The sequence below is a fragment of the Bombus pascuorum genome, chromosome 6 (assembly GCF_905332965.1).
Source record: "Bombus pascuorum chromosome 6, iyBomPasc1.1, whole genome shotgun sequence".
Classification (NCBI taxonomy): domain Eukaryota; kingdom Metazoa; phylum Arthropoda; class Insecta; order Hymenoptera; family Apidae; genus Bombus; species Bombus pascuorum.
In genome coordinates this window covers 15,926,834-15,946,056 of record NC_083493.1, presented here as the reverse complement: position 1 = coordinate 15,946,056, position 19,223 = coordinate 15,926,834, and the positions used below count along the sequence as shown (strand labels likewise).

Sequence of the window (19,223 nt, the reverse complement as noted above, 5' to 3'; positions counted from 1 at the left end):
AAATATAAAGAAAATTCATGCAAAAGCTTTTTTATTCGTCAAACAGATTCTGTTTATTAAGAAATAAAACTAGTAAAACTTTAAGTATAAGATTTTAAGTAAAAAAAATTTTTAAGTATAAGATTTTAAGCAGTTAGCTGTTTCTCAGTCTAAAAATTCCAGACGAATAATTTGAATATTTTTGCATATTATACGCATTTTATGTATTTTAACGTCTTATATATTCGGATAAAACAATGAATACGAAACGACGAAAGTGGTATTTAAAAAATAAAAATAAAACGTCGTCGATGCTAGAAATTTTCTACCCATTGACGACAATTCGATGTGAAACTCGCTATAAAAGACAATGTACAAGGTTGTAAATTAGTACGAGAACTATTTAATTATCTAAAGTGCTCTAAATTATATGGTGATCCATAATCGTAACTCGTAACTTTTCATTCTTTCGCGTCGCTAATAACCCATGCAAAAGTTTAATGCGACTATAAATAATAAAAGAAAAATTCCTCCTTTTCCCGATCTTGTTCCATAAGTTAGACGAAATTGTATACGCTATGCGATAGTATCTTGGTCTAAACTAACAAAGAAGAATTATAAATCATCGAGTTCTGTAGATCCCTGGACAGTGCAGACTTCAGATGCCTATTCACAGGACTCGATACACTGTGCTCGACTTTCGTTCAAGCAGCTCACGCCAAGATATTTTTCGCGACAATATACGCAAAAGTCAGTTTCATTGTTATTCCGTTACTTGCGGATTCGTTTGCTTCGGTCTTTTTCTTTGTACAATCGTTCCAAGTGTTAGATACCGTTGATAAGTTATCATTAACCGAACGATAAATGTATTTTATTTTTATTGAAACAGGTCTAAAACTTCAATGTACCGTGTACTTTTTATAAAACAACTCGAAAAACGTCTACTATTAATAAATAGTAAAAAGTGTTTTTCTTACAGATTGAAAAAAAAGCGCGGGAAAAAGACTAATATTATTTTCAAAGCAATGGGAAAACTAAGATGAGAATAGCAAAAAAATACAAGAAATCGAACGATCCATCGAAACGTTCGTTTGGTAACAAATCTGTTAAAAAAGTTCTTTCAATAAAATATAGCAGAAAGTAATTGCCAAATGGCCGCCAGTGTTTTCGAAATATTTTTCGCTTTTTTTCTTTTTTTTTTTTTCTTTTTTTTTTACAAATTTCCTCCGCGCAGCAAATTGTCAAGGTTAGCCAGAAAAAAATGCACGTATCGCAAAATAAGAACTATCGACATTGTATTCTCGAATACTGTACGCGAAACATCGTGCAACAATAGGACGACAAATATTGCAAACGTACAATGGATTACGTGCGACGCGAATCAACGTTCGTAAGAGTGAATTCGCGAAGCGGAAAAAAGCGGATGTTAGCGTAGCTGTAATTGAAGAGGTAGTTGCGGTAAGGGGTAGGGTAGAGCCCTTTCGAAATACATCCACTACCACGTGACGAATGGAATGTAAATGTAAAGGGTCGAGGACGAGCGAAATCCTCTTATGATTCCGTCCACGTTCGGACACTCTTCTGCCTGGTTGTCGGAGCGGTCCAGTCAAGCCTTTCTCTCTCTCTCTCTCTCTCTCTCTCTCTCTCTCTCTCTCTCTCTTTCTTTTCCAGTGTACGTCACTTCTAGTTCTCTTCCTTTCTCGGCCTCGTTGTATAGTGCAAGCAGAATTTCAACCAGACGTCAGGAAAGTTAAAGGTTTAGCGGAAATGAACGTGTAATCGTAGATAAGCGAATGCAGAGTGAAAACAGTTATTAACTAAATATTAAAGGAAGAAGGAATATTCCGCATTTCAGCAATAAGTTTCTATTAAACAGGAGTTTTCATCTCGACTGGTTACTTCAAAGGGAAACGGAAATTAATAAACGGCATTCTTCGGATCAATTTCAAAGTAGTCGAGTATTACGAGTAGAATTTGAAACTATGCGTGTATTATATCGAAATTGAATCACGTAGCCGGACCACCATTATTCCATGTTCACGGAATAATTAATACGATTGATCGATGGACGACGTTAATTAATGATCGATTATAATATTATTTTGGCACATAAACTTCCAAATTAAACACGCCGGTGAACGCAACGTGTCAAACACAATTTCGATGGATACATTCGAATTTTTTCTTTTCCAATTACTCCTAGTTTCCAATTAACTTTCCGTATTGCATCCATGCTCCTATTAAATTATTTTCAATTAACATTCTCACGTTCCAACGAATTGCACGTCATCTTGCGAGTTGCCTATTTACCGGCGACATGTTTCTGCAAGCTACGCCGTTTTAAATCGTATCCAAGCGAAACATTCGCCAAGTGAGGTCGAGGTTCGGCTTTATTGGATATTGGAAAACGTCCCCATCTCTCTCCCGGCCCGCTGTAAAGGCTGGTCCTTGGAGATCAACGAGATCCTGCGGCCACCTACGATCATTGTTCAGACCTACGGCTATTCCAGGTCAATCCACGGGTCCCGTGGAAAGGCTGGCTTTACGAGACCTCACCCCCGATGACGGACGACACGCTGACTCCCGTAAATTTTCAAACTTCCTTCCTGCATTATGTATAGCCGTCGAAGTAGCCGTTTCCAGTCTGGGCAACCAACCGATCGCTCGCCTTCGTCGTCCTTCCAGTCGCCACCAATCGAATGATTGAAGACTGACGTTTTTGCTGACTGACTCCTGTAACTTATTCGACGAATGAAAAAATTGCAGAGAAGAACGATTTTTGTTTAGAGCAAATATCCGTTCTATCGTCGTTAAGGAATTATTCTAAATTTTGCTGCACGTGTTATCTTTTTTTCTTTTTTATATCTCTTGAAAAAGGAATATATATGTCGGAGATGAAAGGACACCGGAGCCTTTCTTTCGGAATGTTTGGAAAAGTCCCCGATACTTTGGTCCAGACTTTTTATCATAGTCCTACTTAAACAATTAAACTGAGAAATAGCTGTTTATGAGTCGAGTCAATTGTGATTATCCGAGATTTATGACAGTGGGTTTGGGCTCGAAGTGACATAACTGGTCGCTGAACGTAGCCACGGTCACGGGAGAGACGTGTACCTAACACAGGTATAAAATAATTAAATAACTCTCCTTAAAGACAAGGATTGACCCGAGAAATATGGAAAGGAGTGTATAAGGTCAGTTCCACTTGGACTGAGATTCAATTCGATAACTTCGACTATTAGAGAGAACGCTTGTCATCCCGTTGACCGTGTATTCGTTATCGAATCTAATCATCATCATCGAAATCATTTGTTAACGTTTGTAATTCATTCCCATAAATAAAATTCATCTAGTATAAGACAACTATGGACAACTCGCAACAAGACTCATTACACGCCCCGTTTTCCAAGGACATCACGACATATATCGGGTTATCGTTGGACTTAGGGGCGGCTAACGAATATTCACGTGAATTGGCCATCGTTGTTGTGTACTGTTGAAGCGGTCATCGCTTCTAAGAAAACTCTACATCTGGTCTTTAGTTTCGCAAACACCGAAGCCATCGACAGCGTACGATCGACAAGAGACCGCGTCCAAGGCAAACCATAAACAGTAGATGGACGACGTTGGCTTTGTCGCGTCGGTTCGAGATTATTTCACGTTCCGCACGTAAGGTGAGAAATTCGTACTCCAATTAATAACAATTGATAGTTGTTTCACAATTTATTACAAAACCGACAGAGTGACGGTACAGAATGTCATATGAACAGAACAGAAATAGGAATGGAATCTCGAGTGCTGACTTGGGAGGATTTTTATATCAAGGGTTTGGCTCCTGTGGAGGGGTTATCGCTGGATGCCGGCACACGGATATGCTGTTGCTGCTTAATTGTAGTTTTGACGACTATGATATGCGAACTGATATGTAAAATGTGATTATTTTGTATTCCAAGATTAACGTGACATTGGCTTTGTCGCGTCGGTTCGAGATTATTTCACGTTCCGCACGTAAGGTGAGAGATTCGTACTCCAATTAATAACAATTGATAGTTGTTTCACAATTTATTACAAAACTGACAGAGTGACGGTACAGAATTGTCACACGAACAGAACAGAAATAGGAATGGAATCTCGAGTGCTGACTTGGGAGGATTTTTATATCAAGGGTTTGGCTCCTGTGGAGGGGTTATCGCTGGATGCTGGCACACAGGTATGCTGTTACTGCTTAATTGTAGTTTTGACGACTATGGTATGCGAACTGGTATGTAAAATATGATTATTCTATATTCCGAGATCACCGTGACAGCTTCAGGGTTTTCAGTCATAGGGTAACACTGCTAGCGCGCGGATCTGGATCAGCTCGTATTATATTCCCAACTTTGTATTTACGCTTCAATATTTTAAAATATATATTTTCTACCTTACAATTTATCCACGCGTTCCTTTGTATTCACATACATCTAATAACCTCGACATGTACTATAGATGACATTTATCGATGCAAATGTGATTCGTACAGAGTTTAACAAGTAATAACGGCGATTGGATAATCGAGATGTCGATGACAATGAAGTTAGGTTCTATAACGAACGGTCAACGGGATGACGAATGCGACCTGATACAGGATCCTGGTGTCACTCAACGTACTTGTTACATAAAAGATATAACTTAGAAAACACGAGCTGGCACCCCGCTGGGGGTAGCCACCCACGTGCTATATTTTATTTTTATTTTTTTTTACCATTAAATAAGATATAACACTTTACCAAATGTCCTTCAGGACAAATTGTAAAAGAACCAAAATAAAAAAAAAGAAAACGTACTTGTTCACTGTACTAGTCGAACTTATCCGACTGACCCTCGGTCCAAGTGGAACTGTCCTTAAATACTCCTCTCCGTACCTCTCTGTACCCTTCGGGTCGATCTTTGTTTTTAAGGAGAGCTATTTAATTACTCCATACCTCTGTTAGGTAAAATCGTCCATCCCGTGACTCTGGCTACGTTCAGCGACCAGTTATGTCACTTCGAGCCCAAGCCCACTGTCCTAAATCTCGGGCAAACATAACTGGATTAAATCATAAACAGTCATTTCTCAGTTTTATTATTTAAATACAACTATAATAAAAAGTCTGGACTGGAGACCTTCCCAAACATTCCAAAAGAAAGGCCCCGATGTCCTTTCATCTCCGACATATATATGTACTATATGTATTTTATAAGGAAACAGTAGAGGCACAATATTTTTTGTTTTATATTAGTTTATTGTATCTAATTCGATAAAATAATATAAAACAGAAATTATTGTTCCTATATTATCACCTTATGAAACGAAAGAAACTTTTCTAATATATTCATCTATACAATGAATCTACACACTACACAATCTAATATATTCATAAGTGTCGCATATCCGAGTTTAAAGAAAGAATATTGTTCGCAATAGTAGTCTCCCGGTGTAATTTACTCGTTAATTTTAATAAAGATTGATAGCGAAACTAAAGACGCTTCTGATAAGAAAATCCCGAATAGAAAAAAGAATGAAATTTTGTAATGGAAGTCTCAAGCAAAACACTAGCATCGTAGCAACTTGTTCTACTTTTATATCTACAAAGCGTTACTTGCTCCACGAATTTACCAAAAGTCAACGATTCGACGTTGCACAACCCTTGTTCACGATAACGGTTTATCGTTGAAAGTGTCGCTATCTCATAGGAACGCCACGAATGTCTATGCTTTATTCAAAGTAGTACGAATTATCCTCGTAAAAAAAAACAAGAAGAAACATCGTCCTTTTTACGATAAAGAAATCGCTTCTCGAGAAAGAACTTGGTCATTTCTCTCGGATCATTTGCTTGATTAACACAACAGGTCGATCGATGCTCCCGGAAACTTGAACATCGCGTCGACCAAGTACCGTGCTCCTTAGACCGTGTCGGGTACCGTGACGCAATTTCGCGAATGTGTTTGCATACTCAGAACTGTTAGGATCGAGAGAAGCACTTGGTAGAATGAAAGTTGATGGGAAATTAAAGGAAGAGGCTATCGTTGAAACGCACTTCGTTGAAACGCGTTACGGAATTGCGATCGTTTCTTTATACTCCGCGAGAAAAAATCAGAACGGTCGTTAAAGAGTTAACGTCCTTCCAAATAGTCTCGATTCCACCAACATTCGACATAAGTCGAGCTCAAGTAGTAACGTAATCAATATCCGTGTAATCGGTTGCCAGGTATCGTTACTAGCGGCCTCGGGCTACGTTCGATAAAACCGTAGAACAACCAACCGATGACTTTTATGCTTTCTCATCTGTTTAATATAAAATATCGAGGATTCGATTAATCGCGGGTCGTCCAAGTCGACGAGGAACGCTCGTGAAAAATCGATAATTCTGTAATCGGGACGCGACGAAAAATGACGAGGAGCCCGTTCTCGATGATTTTCGCAGCGTGCGATAGCGGAGTATTTTCGCAAAATCGCTGGCTGCGTGAATCGATGCGACGATTAGCTTTCGTTTGTTACGAGTCCGATCAATCGACGACTATTATCGAAGAGCGAATTAAAATTAAAGATATAATAGAATATTTGATAAAACAAGATAAATCATTATCAAACGATCTCGTAAAATTTAAAAATGTGTAAAACGAGACTCACCAGTTCCTATCTATTACTCGTGCTACGGCTGAAAAATTAAAAAATATGTAGACACTTGCTTGTTTCTGGCAGAGAGTAATTTAGTTAAAAAATTACAAATGAGAAGATCCATCGCGATTTTATCCTTTATTAAAGCTGCCCTGCAATATCACGACGCGATAAAATCTAGTTTTTAAAGTTAATATGCAACAAGAAATTAGCATATGTCAATTTTAATTTAGAAAGTTCGCTATTAGCAGCTGCTTCGGTCGTCAAGCTTCGGATAAGATAGAGAAGATTTTTCCAAATTGATAAAGAAAAATAAAACCGGCTATCACGGTTTATCTTAACGATAATATTTAAAATTAATTAACACTCGTACGAATAATATATTTAACGTTAACGTATCGTCGAAAAGGTTTCAAATAAACAGACGTTCGTCGATTCCAAAAGAAGATAGTAAAGATCGCTTTCCATCGTTATTTTGCGAGAACTTTAATCGAGAGAAATCTTAACTCCACGTACGGCAAAATACATCGTTTCTCGCAGCGGATAAACTTCTTTGCCGCATCGAAATTTTAGACATTTCGGTAAAAAATTTATACCACGTATAAACTCTCTGCTAAGAAGTTGCTCGTTCGTATTATACCTCGGCATAATATACAAGCTTTGCGTATAATATCTTTTTTGCTACGTAGTTGTCTGCAAGCTGTATCCGGCAGCCAAGTATCTGGCAAATTATCCACCTAATATTCTTCTACGCGATTATACGATCCTCCCTTGCTTTCCCTCGTTTCTCAACACTTCCTTTCCTGCCTGATACCATTCCCATTTCCTCGCCAACTTATGACTCCAACGTCACGCGAAACTTTTGCCATCAGAAAACCTGTTTTTCTATTTTCTCCTTATATACGTTACCGTGTCTATCGAATGTAACTTCTTTCCGACGTTTTCTCCATTCCTTCCTTCCTTCCTCGCTGTTCTCCGCTCTCATCCTTAATTTTATTTCTGCCATTCTTTCCACACTTATCGTCCACGTCGACGGTACGGTATCGCGTGTAACGTCTGTGTTTCGCGCGAGACGCGTGCAACCAAACGAAAGAAACAAGATTTTGAGAGGCTTCAACGAATATCGCGGATACGATACACCGACGCGACGTTCCTGTACGCGGAAGACAATTGGCTTGAAAGCAACAAGCGAACGGGTATAAATTACTCAAAGGGTGTACCTTTTTTTTTTCACTTTTTATTTATTCGAACCATCTCTATCTATCTATCTATCTTTTTCTCTAGGGACACGAGCGCTGGAAGAAATTATTATTCGAACCGTATTTCTCTCCTCTCTCTCTCTCTCTTTCTCTCTAGGAACAGGAACGCTGGAAGAAATTATAACACCGAACGATCCCACAAAGGCAAAAGCGTTTGCGTGACCCTACCTTGGTCGCAATAAAGAGTACCTACTACCTAAAGAGTGGCGGCACAAGTAAAGTACAGACGGTTTTCAAATTATTAGAAATTCTCACGGAAGAATTCACGATAACGAGAAACGAATCTAATTACATACGTTGTTTATTCCGTCTCGTCGGGTTTCCCGGCTTCAGCCAAGATATTTCATTTCACGGGATACGTTTTACAGATATGTTTTAATTAAACGAACGTCCGCAGTGGCTATCGCGTAATTAGCGTTGTTTCAGCGAAATCGATGCCTGTTTCAGATCGAAATCCGGTGACCCGCGCAACCAACGTCGGAGAAATCGAACCTTTCACCGCAGTCGTCGCGCCGTGAACCGCGATTGCTCGTATGCAACGAGCGAAATTAGGCGGAAGGCCGTTCACCGAAGATCGACGAGGCGCCATTTCACCTTGAAATCATTAATTTATCGTAGCTGTAGCAAGAGCAGCAGCGATTCGCGAGGAAGGAAAAACACGGTGAACGATGTTCGTTCCTTGGCGAATAACTTTCGCGTCAGTTTTACGTACAGGAGGCCCGAAACTTTCGGTTTTCACTGGAAAGGGATGGAGCAGCATGGAGACAGGGCGACAAACAACCAGCCAAGGAATCTAATTTTACGGTGTGCCGGCTTCGATTTCCGCACGATCCGATGATTTCACCTAATAAACCTCGTGTTCGTTCACCGCGTTTAACGAAACCGGAGGCAGGCTGTTGAGGGATGAAACGCGATCGTTGACAGGCTCGATCCGCTGACAAACAATTACCACGGTATCGGCCACAAAATTCGTATTACAAGCTGCAAACTAGTTCTGACTGGCAAATAGGTAACGACGTTTGCCGAAACTGCTGTTTAATATAAACGTTAACAACGTACGTGTTTAATATTTCGCGATGCAAGCCACAAAATCGAAGTAACCGCGGTGCATGTAGAATTTCGATTAATTCGCCGTAATGTTCGGTCGAGCACGACCGCCAAATACATAGATCGTCAGGCGTTTCGCCTGGTCATTAACGCGTACCGAACCGAGAGGAAATCGAAGCAGAAATTGACGGTGAAAAAGTTATGTCGAAAAAGTTACGTGGAAATTTAATAAAAACAAAATAATTACGAAAGAAAAGAAAGAAAATTTCATCGGCAAAGCGCTCGAACGAAAAAAATTTAGAAGAAAAAACAAACAAACGAGAAAACGAATCGAATGCGCAGGTATGTTCTATTTAAACGTTGGAATCTCCCGAGCGATTGCCACTTGAAAGACGAAACGCGTTGATCGAACTCGCCGAGATCTCGAGCAACGTATATTAAATTATTATTCATTATCTCGGTTGCCGCAACATCGACTTCTTTTTAGATAACAATTTCGGCTGGTATTGCCGAGACAGCGTCTCATAGAAGCTCTAAACCGTGCTTTAGCCACGAAAGCAGCTCGAAAGGAAAAAATAGGAGAAACCAGTTAAGGGAGACGTTGCATTCGCTGAATCGAGCCTCGGCTCGACTTTAAACGGCCGCTCATAATTCTCAATGAATCCGAAAGCAACTGTCAATACGCGAAATTAAACGGTCAATAAACCTTGGCGAACGGCAGCCAGAGCTTTTTGCACGATCTATAAAACACGTAAAATAACCGCGAATAATGCTGCAATTCGACCCTTTTACGTCGTCGCCATGGAGCGGTATATCCGTTTCACAGAGGCGGGATAATAAAGCGATTGCGGAAAGGTACCCCTAAAATCCTTTTAATTGGTCGTTACCACGAGAGGATATAACGGAACCGTGGCTTTTTCACGAAAAGAAAAGAGAGCAAGAAATCATTACCGATGACACGATACGAAGAGATTCAGCGAAAAAATGTCGAATTTACTCGGTCAACCCTTCCACGATGTAAAGAAATTCCAGCGAATTTCGGATAAATTTAGGTTGAAAGCCTGAAAAAAAGCTCGAGGAGAAATAAATTTGAAAATTTCTGCGGTATCCACGAACTTGACTAATTCCTGACTAAACAGGTCCAGACTTTATTCTCCTTTAAACGAGGCTCTAAAAGAAAAAGATTTATTCGACGTTTTCAACTTACCTCCGCACGTACAACGACTCTCTGTCGCCTATCTATTCCTGTCTACTAGGAAATTAGTCAAATTGCTATTACGTATAGTCGACAAATTTTCAAACTCTAGTTTCTCGAAAATGAAACCGCCAACGCGATTTAGTTATTCTTGATTTTCCTCGTATTTTCAGCCAAAGGATCTACCTGGCTACGTACGTATCACAACGCATAAACTGTCTTGTCCAGGTGTAAGAAATAATATTAAAGTACCAAACAAGTACGCAAATCGGAGACAACAGGATTTCCGTAATCGAAAGGAATTGATATTTACTGCTTGCGAGATTAATTAGAATTATCAGTGTTTATTTCTTATAAAAGTTCGCATCGTAACTGCAAAAGATCTTAACGATAAGGATGTAGTCATTTTCTCATTACGAATTCTTCGTTGTTTTATTACACTGTGAGAAGGTTGAAGCGTGTCAAGGCGAAAGTCATAGAGATACGAAACGATAAAGAAAAGAAAGGAATAAAAGAAGCGCGGAGATAGAGGAGATTTAAAGCGCCATAACTCAATGGGATCGGCGCTATATTAATCTTCGGGATTTTCATTAACTCCGTAGAATATGTTCTTTTTTAATCTGCGCGTGATACGGCAGCGACGGATCGTTGAAACTGAATCCGCGCGTTGCAAGCGTGGCTTGCTGAGGAAACTGTGCTTGCGTGCCGTGACCGATAACGCTAAGTTGGAGGCTTAGCTAAAAGGAAATAAAGATAAACGACGGCATTTCGTGCAGGACAAATTGAAAGTGGAAGGGTGCCATCATCATATATCAGTATTTGTTCTGGTCTCTCGCGCATCGCCAATAACCCGCGACATCTCGAGAATCTATATTTTCGCAATTAAGAGCGACAGCTACGACGACAGCTGCCACTCTCGGCCACTCGAATTCCATTAAAACAATCTTTCACGGCCGATTTCGTCTGTACGTTTCGTTTCTTCTTTAACCCCGCTCTATTCTTCCGGTCATTTTCAAGCCAACTGCATTTTTTTCAATGTTAAAAGATATCTCAGAATACGATGAAGACAAATATGAAAGAACTTTCACGAATACGCAGGATTTTCCCTTGCAATTTTATGTTTAATCATCTTCTCGAAACGTTACGTATTCTATTTGTTTGCCAAAGCAATGGTCGGTCGAGGATCGAAAATTTCACGGCAACGAGGTCGGAAAATATAGTTTCGGGAGGAACGCAAGAGGAGATTTACCCGGGCGAAAGTTGGCCGCAGCACACCTCTTCGAAATTAAAAAATTAATAAAGTCGAACAAACAGAATTTTGTTTCTCGACGACGGACGAAGAATAGAAAAATTGCTTGCAGTAGTTAGAAGCAATAATATCCCGATGGTATTATTACAGCACGATAATGTTCAAACAAAATTCGCACGAGATGAAATTCCGCCCGTGATAGCCCCCAAGGATTAAGACTGTGATAAATCTCTCCCGTATTCATCCCTGTAACTTCGTTAAGAGTTTGAATTTTGATAAACCGTTGCGTACGCTTAGAATCTTGAAAAAATTAAACATTCGATCGTTTTAGACATCGGCACGGTGTACCCTTTAATCCGCAATTTTCATCTCCATTTATTAACGAGGATGTTAGAGGGAAGAAAATATGACGTCCAACATTATCCAACGCGGTTTACAATAGGAAACCTTGGTCCGTTTCAATATTGACTGTATACCTACGAATATATGAAACGCTTCTGCTTTCTATTCGTAAAGGGATAGAACACAGACAATGCAAGATAGGGAAACGTTTCTTGTGAAAATATTTGATTTTATGTCAGATCTCATCGCTAACTTGGAACATTGCGTCGAAATAGACGCGATTGCAACAAGCTTGAAATTTAGCGAGCCTGTTTATACGAAAATAGCGTCGATCCATTCTAAACCAGGACGGCGAAATAAAAACTGGCCAACGCGGTTTCCAATCTGACAAAGACAAATAGCGTTCGCCGAGCACGGAATCGAAGCGACGCGACCAACTATTCGCGTGATAATAACGAGCGATCGTCCAGAAACGCATCTTATTTGTCAGAAACCGAATCTATTGCCAGTCTCGTTTCCTTGTAGATATCCTGCCTGATAGTTCCCATTTACACCGACGAAAACTATTCGTCTTCGAGCAGCTTTCCTGTTCCGGCTGCTCCATAGAAGACGTAAGTTCGTTGTGCTTACGCATATTGCGGTCTTTGAGAGATCGATATTGTCGTTAAAAATTTGAGAGTAATTTACAGTCGAAATAGTAAATGACGTGAGTGATGATAAAATAAAGAAGCGATATTTTTTAGAAGGAAGGTACATAGGTACACGGTCTGGCCACGAATAAAGGCAAGAGGATAAAGAAGAAAAAGATGGAGGAGAAGAGAAAAGAAAAAGGAGAGAAAGAGGAAATGAAGAAACACAAGCGAAAGAAAGGAAGCGTAAAAGAAAGAAAAGGGAAGGGAAGTAGAATATACCACTTTTTACAGCAGTTTCAAAGTTACGTTTAGATACAAATAGAGCATCAAATACGTATGCAACCACGTTTACAAGTATTAAGACATTTGTAGAAACTGTGTTATATCGCAGACATTATACAAATATTATTCAAAGATCGAAGGAAGCATTTCCACTTTTGCCACTTGTACGCATTCCTCGCTGTTTCAACAACTGCATAAAACAGATAAAAGAGAATCGATGATTCGTATTTGAAATTTCTGTCGATGGTTGTTCAACGAATGATCGTAATAATTAGAACAGTATTTCGAGTTTCATGGAAAATAACTATACTTGTATCCGCCCTAGATACTCGGTCCGTTAGCATTCTGCTTCCGTTTCGTTATTCCCTTCTTTTAATTCAACTTGCTTTACATTATCGTACGTTTGTCGCGATAACGATGTCGCTTAGAACGAACTTTACAAATTCAAATATAATTTAAGCGCGATCGCGAGCGGCCGTTTTTATCAGAAAGTAATTCAGTCGCCGAGCTTCGATCAAATTGTCACTTCCTTGCTATCGACTGCTGTCAGTCTCCTATAAAATTGGATTAGAACACGTAACAGAATTTTGAATCGATGGTAACTATATTGGAAAGTTGTAGCCGAACGCAACGGTGATTCGCTCGCGATTCAATTCTGAATTTTGATCTGCGAATTCTTCGCTGGCCCCGTGTACTCGATAACCAAAATCGAGTTTTCAAATGTTTCATTTGTCGGAACACGCAGCCGCTGTAACCATAGCCTAATGTTAGGTCCCCGTTGACCTGGACTATACGCAAATTGTTCATGCGCGGAGCCGCAAATACTCGCGGGTAAAACACACATACACTCGTTGTGAATAGAGCCTTTCATGTATCGTTTCCCTAGCGAATAGTGTTCTCTGTTCACTGACAAATTCGCCGCGCGCTACTTGCTATTTGCAAAAGTGTCGACACTATCGGCAAACAGCAGCGTAGCTTCGGCATTACGTATCGATATTGATTCGGCATCGATGAATTGGAAGAGAAGAAGCGAGAGGATAAAGGCAAGAGGATGAAGAAGAGAAAGATGGAGGAGAAGAGAAAAGAAAAAGGAGAGAAAGAGGGAATGAAGAAACACAAGCGAAAGAAAGGAAGCGTAAAAGGAAGAAAAGAAAAGGGAAATAGAACCGAAAGCACGGCAAAACGAAGAGATCGAAGGGAAGAGAAAAAAGGAGCATTAAGAGTAGTATTTACTTTTTTCCCTGCTTACCTATCGGAGTTACAGCAGCGATTAAATAATGCTTGTTTAACCTGAGATTCTTATACTCTTCTATCCTTTCCTCGATAATTTAATCAACTTCGATCTTCGCCTTTAAGACCGTGTCTTAAAACACTTCCATTTCTATCTAATTGTAACTTTGATTAGTTTATCCGATTGATCGTTATTCGTTTAATTCCTAATTTCTTTTTATGTTCGCGTCGTACAAGGGCACACGTGTCGCAAGAAAATAAAAGGCACCAAGATAATGCATATAATTAAATTTCCAGGAAAAATGGTCGTGGGATAATCCGATGCTTAAACGTAGAACGTAAGTACTTCCACGTTGGTCGACAGCCGTCTACTACCGATTCGATTCCGATAGCGAGTGACAGTGTTTTTATGTTGCATCTTGTCCCGATGACGTGACAATTAAAAGATTCGCGTGGTTAAAGCAGAAGGTCGGCCAGGAAAGGTAAACAGAGAGACCCGGGCCGAGCAACTTTTTTTTATCCGGGAAAGTTTAATTACGTTTTCGTTAAGCTTTGACATGGCCGATCTGATTACAAGGAACAAAAGTTTTTCCGCGCCGCGGAAAAATACATGCGAGAGCCGAGCGCACGCAACGGCTGTCGGTTTTGCCGCTTTCGACTAGCTAGCGACCTATGTCGGAGATAATTTACATGGAAATGAGAATCGGCATTGATTTTACGTCGAAGCCAGTAACAGAACTAGCCGGGTGATAGATTGTCCCGCTGCCTGACGTCGATCAAGTTTTCTTGTCGAAAAGCCAGAGTGGAATTCCCCCTTGCTTCGACATCGGCGCGAACGTTCGCCTCCTTCTCGATCGAATTCACGCTTTCTCGCCTCCTCGACGAATGTAAATTCCTGTCCAACCAGTGATCCTCTACGTGTCGATACACGCGCCTCGCTCAGCAGCCTGGTTTTACATTTTTTATTGCGGTTACACTCGCGACTTTGTCGCAACGCGTCTAGCGAGTGGTACAGCCTCGAGTTTTCGCCGGCGGAACGAAATAGACGCCAAGTTCGACGTAAATGAAACGAAATGTGCCGCGAATAAATCGTTTTCCTCTTCTCTTCCATCTCGAAATAACTTCGAAAGGAGAAGTAATTTAAATCTATGTAGATGCAACCGTAGAAATCGTAGCTGCAACGAAGGAACAACGCGTCGAGCAAAACGATTCGACAAATTATAGCGATCACCGTGTTCTACATTTTTCTTTTTTCTTTTTCTTTGTAAAACTATCGTATTCACTGGGAAAGAAGAAAAATAACATGAGAGCAGTTAATTTTTACGTAAGTACAAAACCAGCAAAACAGAATACTTCTTTTTTATAGAAAAATTAAGCTCGGGATGCAACGAAATTAAATTTTGAATGGAAATTAATATCGTACAGGTACCCGCGCTAATTTTCAACGAGTTTCGCGTAATTTACCTATACTTTTAATGAAATTTCGTATCTCGTATCTACGGAATTAGAAATTTGAAGATGGCGATTCGCCTAATTAACAATGGAAATCGAACAAATACGCGCAATTTAAAATAACAAAGGATCGCTCATCAAGTTGCTAACATTTCCTTCGATTTTCCATAGTTTTCGCACCGCGACAAGCACGCGTCGTGTCAGGGAACACGATGGTGAAATTGCACCATTAATTTAACAAGCGACGCGCCACACATTCGCCCGTAATTTCCAACGGGGTCATTAAGGTGGCGCTTATATTTCTTGTAACCATATTATCGAAAAATCTACGGGCTCGGAAATTGCCAGCATAGGTAAGACTATATAGATGCACGATCGCTTTTAACGACCTGCAACGAAACTCCGTGAATACATTCGGATCATCTCGCTTCCTCGTCCATCGCGCTTACGAAACAGGCTACCCACCGTTCCACTCAAACATCACGAAACGATGACACGGAAAATATTACTTGGATGTTTAGTTCGCGCGATGTATCCTTAGGCTGAGGCAAACGCATTCAAACGTATTTTCCCCGCTTACAATCGACTCTAAAAATTGCTCGACTATCAATTATCGCTTCCAGGTAAACGAATATTCTGAACTGAAGCGAATCTGAAACTGAACGCGAATCCACGTTATGAATTTTCAAGGAGCAAGTCGTTCGACCAAATTCGTCGTTTCTTGTTTTCTTGTAGAACGTCGAGATCGGTTGGTCGCAATGTTCCAATAAGTCCGTGAATATCTATAAAAATGTCGGACATGTTTCCGAAACTTTAAATCGCTGGCTATTATTCCGACGGAGAGTAGACGAGCCGGCCGAAAGTTCTTCGATAAATCACCTTGAAAAAGCGAACAGGACCGGTGGAAGGGCAGGGAGGAGGAAAGGGCGGAGTTGCGAAACTAATAAATATTAATACTGTATGGTTACTTCATAATCGATCGAAACCTTTTTCCAACCATCCTTTACGAACAATTTAACCCAACCCTTGCTGGTTTACGGAGGGTCAGGTTGACTCTCTGTATTCTCCGATCGGACACAGTTTCCGAAATTATTTCACGATGTCCATTCTCGCCAATTGCTTTGCGATAATTTTTTATTTCACCAATAAAAAAAAGGATTCGTCCGGTCAGACGCGCGATCGCGAAAAATCCGATAAATTTAACAGTGCGCGCCCGCGCTGCGTGAATCCTCGTAAACGTCGCGATATACATCCCCGTTCATTATGCAACGATATTGCACCGATATCTAGCGAGCGTGCGGGTCACAAAAAAAGAAAAAAAAAAAAAGAAAAAAAGGAAGCAGCGAGCATTAGTTTGGAATTGCAACGAATATCGGGAATATCGCGAGCGCGCGTCCACGCGTAACAGAACGAGATTTAACCGGGACGATGAATTTCACTCGTAATACAGGCCGAACACGCAACACCATGCGTAAATGTGGTTGTTTTCGAAAACATAATAGGAGTAATTGTCTCGCTCCGCGTCCCAGAGGCTTTGAAACGCCGCGTGTACGCTTTGATCGAGACGTTGCACTATAGTCACCTGCGTCACTAATTTATACCTTTTAACAAGAAGAATAAATATTACGATACAAATAAATAATACAAAGGATAGATACTTTCTACAAGTTGGAACTTTACGTTCTCATTAAAGATACGACTGTAGGATATACCAGGGTCGAAGATAACGAAAGGCGAAATCAAGAAATGAAATATTTCGAAATACGAAATTGTAGTTGCACCGCGAGGTCAAGGTGTAAACGAACGATTACGATAGTATTTCCAATAATATCGGATAAACGTTTAAACTCCTGGCATGAAGATTCTTTTTCTAACTCTAACAGATTCTACAAAATCCAGTATGCTAAAGTGAGATCGTTACTTTCAACCCCGGGTTATTCTACCGTCTGTGCGGTTCTCGAGCGTCGAATCTCGAATTAAAAACAAGAGAAACGATTTTTAGCGACAGCAGCTGTTACGAAAGAATTTACGAGCCAACCTCGAGGTAAGCCCGTTCGAAATTTGTTGGCATCGCGAACGTTCCGCGTTTATTGCGAGCAACGTAAACGTGTCGAGCATTATTACCTATCGTAATCCTTTTTGCAGAGTGCGTTTTGCAAATCCGATCCAATCTCCAAGCACAATTTCGCCATGTGATTTGGATGATATGCCGTCACCGGCGATAATTTACTCTCCATCGTCTCCATCACCAGTTTATCGACCACTTCGACATCGAAAGGGTTAAACGAGCTGAGCCGATAAGTGTTTTGATACCTGGGAACCTGCGTTGTTCGATCGATCGTGCGCCGCCAAATCGTGTTAATTAGACCGTGATCGTTCGTTTCTAAACCACAGCGTCTGTCCAAACGTTTTCCATACGTTACTTTTACGTACCCTCACTCGATCTCCACGTTTATGATAGAACACGCGACTTGCCGAATTCAGCAAAGCGGAGAACCTCATCGACAACCTCTTCCTGTCTTGCATCTGCATCGATGTTTTTAAACGATTTAGCATTAACCTACCGATTCTTACTAATCGATCTATTATTTTACCTCGTTGAACTGCACTTGTCTCAGTTTGTCGATTTTTGGTAGATTCGGATTCGAAGGCCGAAACCTCGACCCATGAACTTCGGCATTTTTGCTATGTTGCTGACTCATAGTCGGAAAATATAATTAAAAAGGACGACGTTCGAAAGTCGTCTGGACGCGGATCGAACAAAAGAACGTTCGCGGCAATGAAGTTGAATCTATATCGCGGTACACAGGCTTACATCGAAGGAAACAAACGCGCAAATATTAGGGCGCGTTTAACAAAAAGTTACCAGCGTTTGACGAGCTTTGTTTCGATCGACGAATAGAATCGGAAAAATAAAAGATACAAATTTCGTAGGTAACGAATTAACAGATGGATCGTAATAATAAATATGGACGAAGTTGGTGGTTTTCAACGTTTCCGCCAACGAATTGATAGAAATTCGAAAACGTAACCAACGATACGAGATTTTAATTGAGTGCCGTTAGACGAGGCACGAGTCTTTGTACGACCCTGGATGACATGACATCAATCGGTGCAGCTACTCGATGCTTTAATTTAGGGCCTCGCTATATCGCGGATATTCTGCCGCAAATACAATTTCCTATAGCTGGACTCGATACAAAGTCTAAATTCAATTTCCCACGACTCGGTGCAATTCACGTTTCAACGTAGCTCGATCTCGCTCGGTCGAGAGACTGAAACAATAAGATGAAGATACAGAGCGTTCGTATTGTAGCCAGGAGTCTCGCACAAAGCAAACAACGCACTGCGACTCTTAATTTATATCGAATATAAGAAGCTTAGTAAGGAAGAAAATCTTGAAAGAAAGTCTCGAGGAAATTCGCGTCTACTTATATTTTATTTCAATTTTCTTCGTCCTGTGCTCTTTAGAGGGGTATTATCGAGAAGACGAATCAAAGTAGAAAGAGAAAATCGTATCTGTCTCTTCTTCGTCCGTTCGATTCGCTTACCTGCTCGTGTAATATACGGCTGCATTATCGCGATCGTTGCTCGCGATCTTAACCCCAGGAACATCCAGTTTCTCTCAATTTCAGCCTGTCCGCTTATCTATGCTGGAACAGTATCAACGCGTTCGGAAATTAACAACGACGAAAGCGTCGGAAAATCGGCTGGCGAGAAACCTTCTCTGACGTAACAAGAGTTACTATCGCGTGTAACAAGCGTAATTTTTGGATAAAACACGCAGGAATCTTCGGACAAGAAAGCCGAAATTAAGCCGATTAACAACGGGCCGTTGGAACTCGAAGGATCTTCTCAGTGGTAGAGTTTTACGTCGGAAACATGGAGAAATCGTTACAGGTATGGTGGATGCATCGCT

The 19,223-nt window shown here is 40.5% G+C and overlaps 1 protein-coding gene across 1 annotated transcript; it reads right to left on the bottom strand.

The window, feature by feature from the left end:
• Positions 1–16,621: 16,621 nt before the first annotated feature.
• LOC132907947 (dynein light chain Tctex-type protein 2B-like) lies at positions 16,622–18,006 on the bottom strand. The gene is made up of 3 exons (XM_060961400.1): positions 17,899–18,006; positions 17,429–17,625; positions 16,622–16,905 (listed from the first exon to the last, which is right to left on the bottom strand). Exons 1-3 carry the CDS (start codon positions 18,004–18,006, stop codon positions 16,740–16,742), a joined length of 471 nt encoding a protein of 156 aa, XP_060817383.1. The 3' UTR covers positions 16,622–16,739.
• Between the last annotated feature and the right edge of the window lie 1,217 nt (positions 18,007–19,223).

What these genes read in the sequence shown, in the direction of transcription:
- LOC132907947 (XM_060961400.1), bottom strand. Translation starts at nt 18,006, where the DNA reads ATGAGTCAGCAACATAGCAAAAATGCCGAAGTTCATGGGTCGAGGTTT. An exon ending in GACAAGTGCAGTTCAACGAG is followed by an intron (nt 17,626 to 17,898) that starts GTAAAATAATAG and finishes CGAACAACGCAG; the next exon opens with GTTCCCAGGTATCAAAACAC. An exon ending in TGCAAAAAGGATTACGATAG is followed by an intron (nt 16,906 to 17,428) that starts GTAATAATGCTC and finishes TCTTGTTAAAAG; the next exon opens with GTATAAATTAGTGACGCAGG.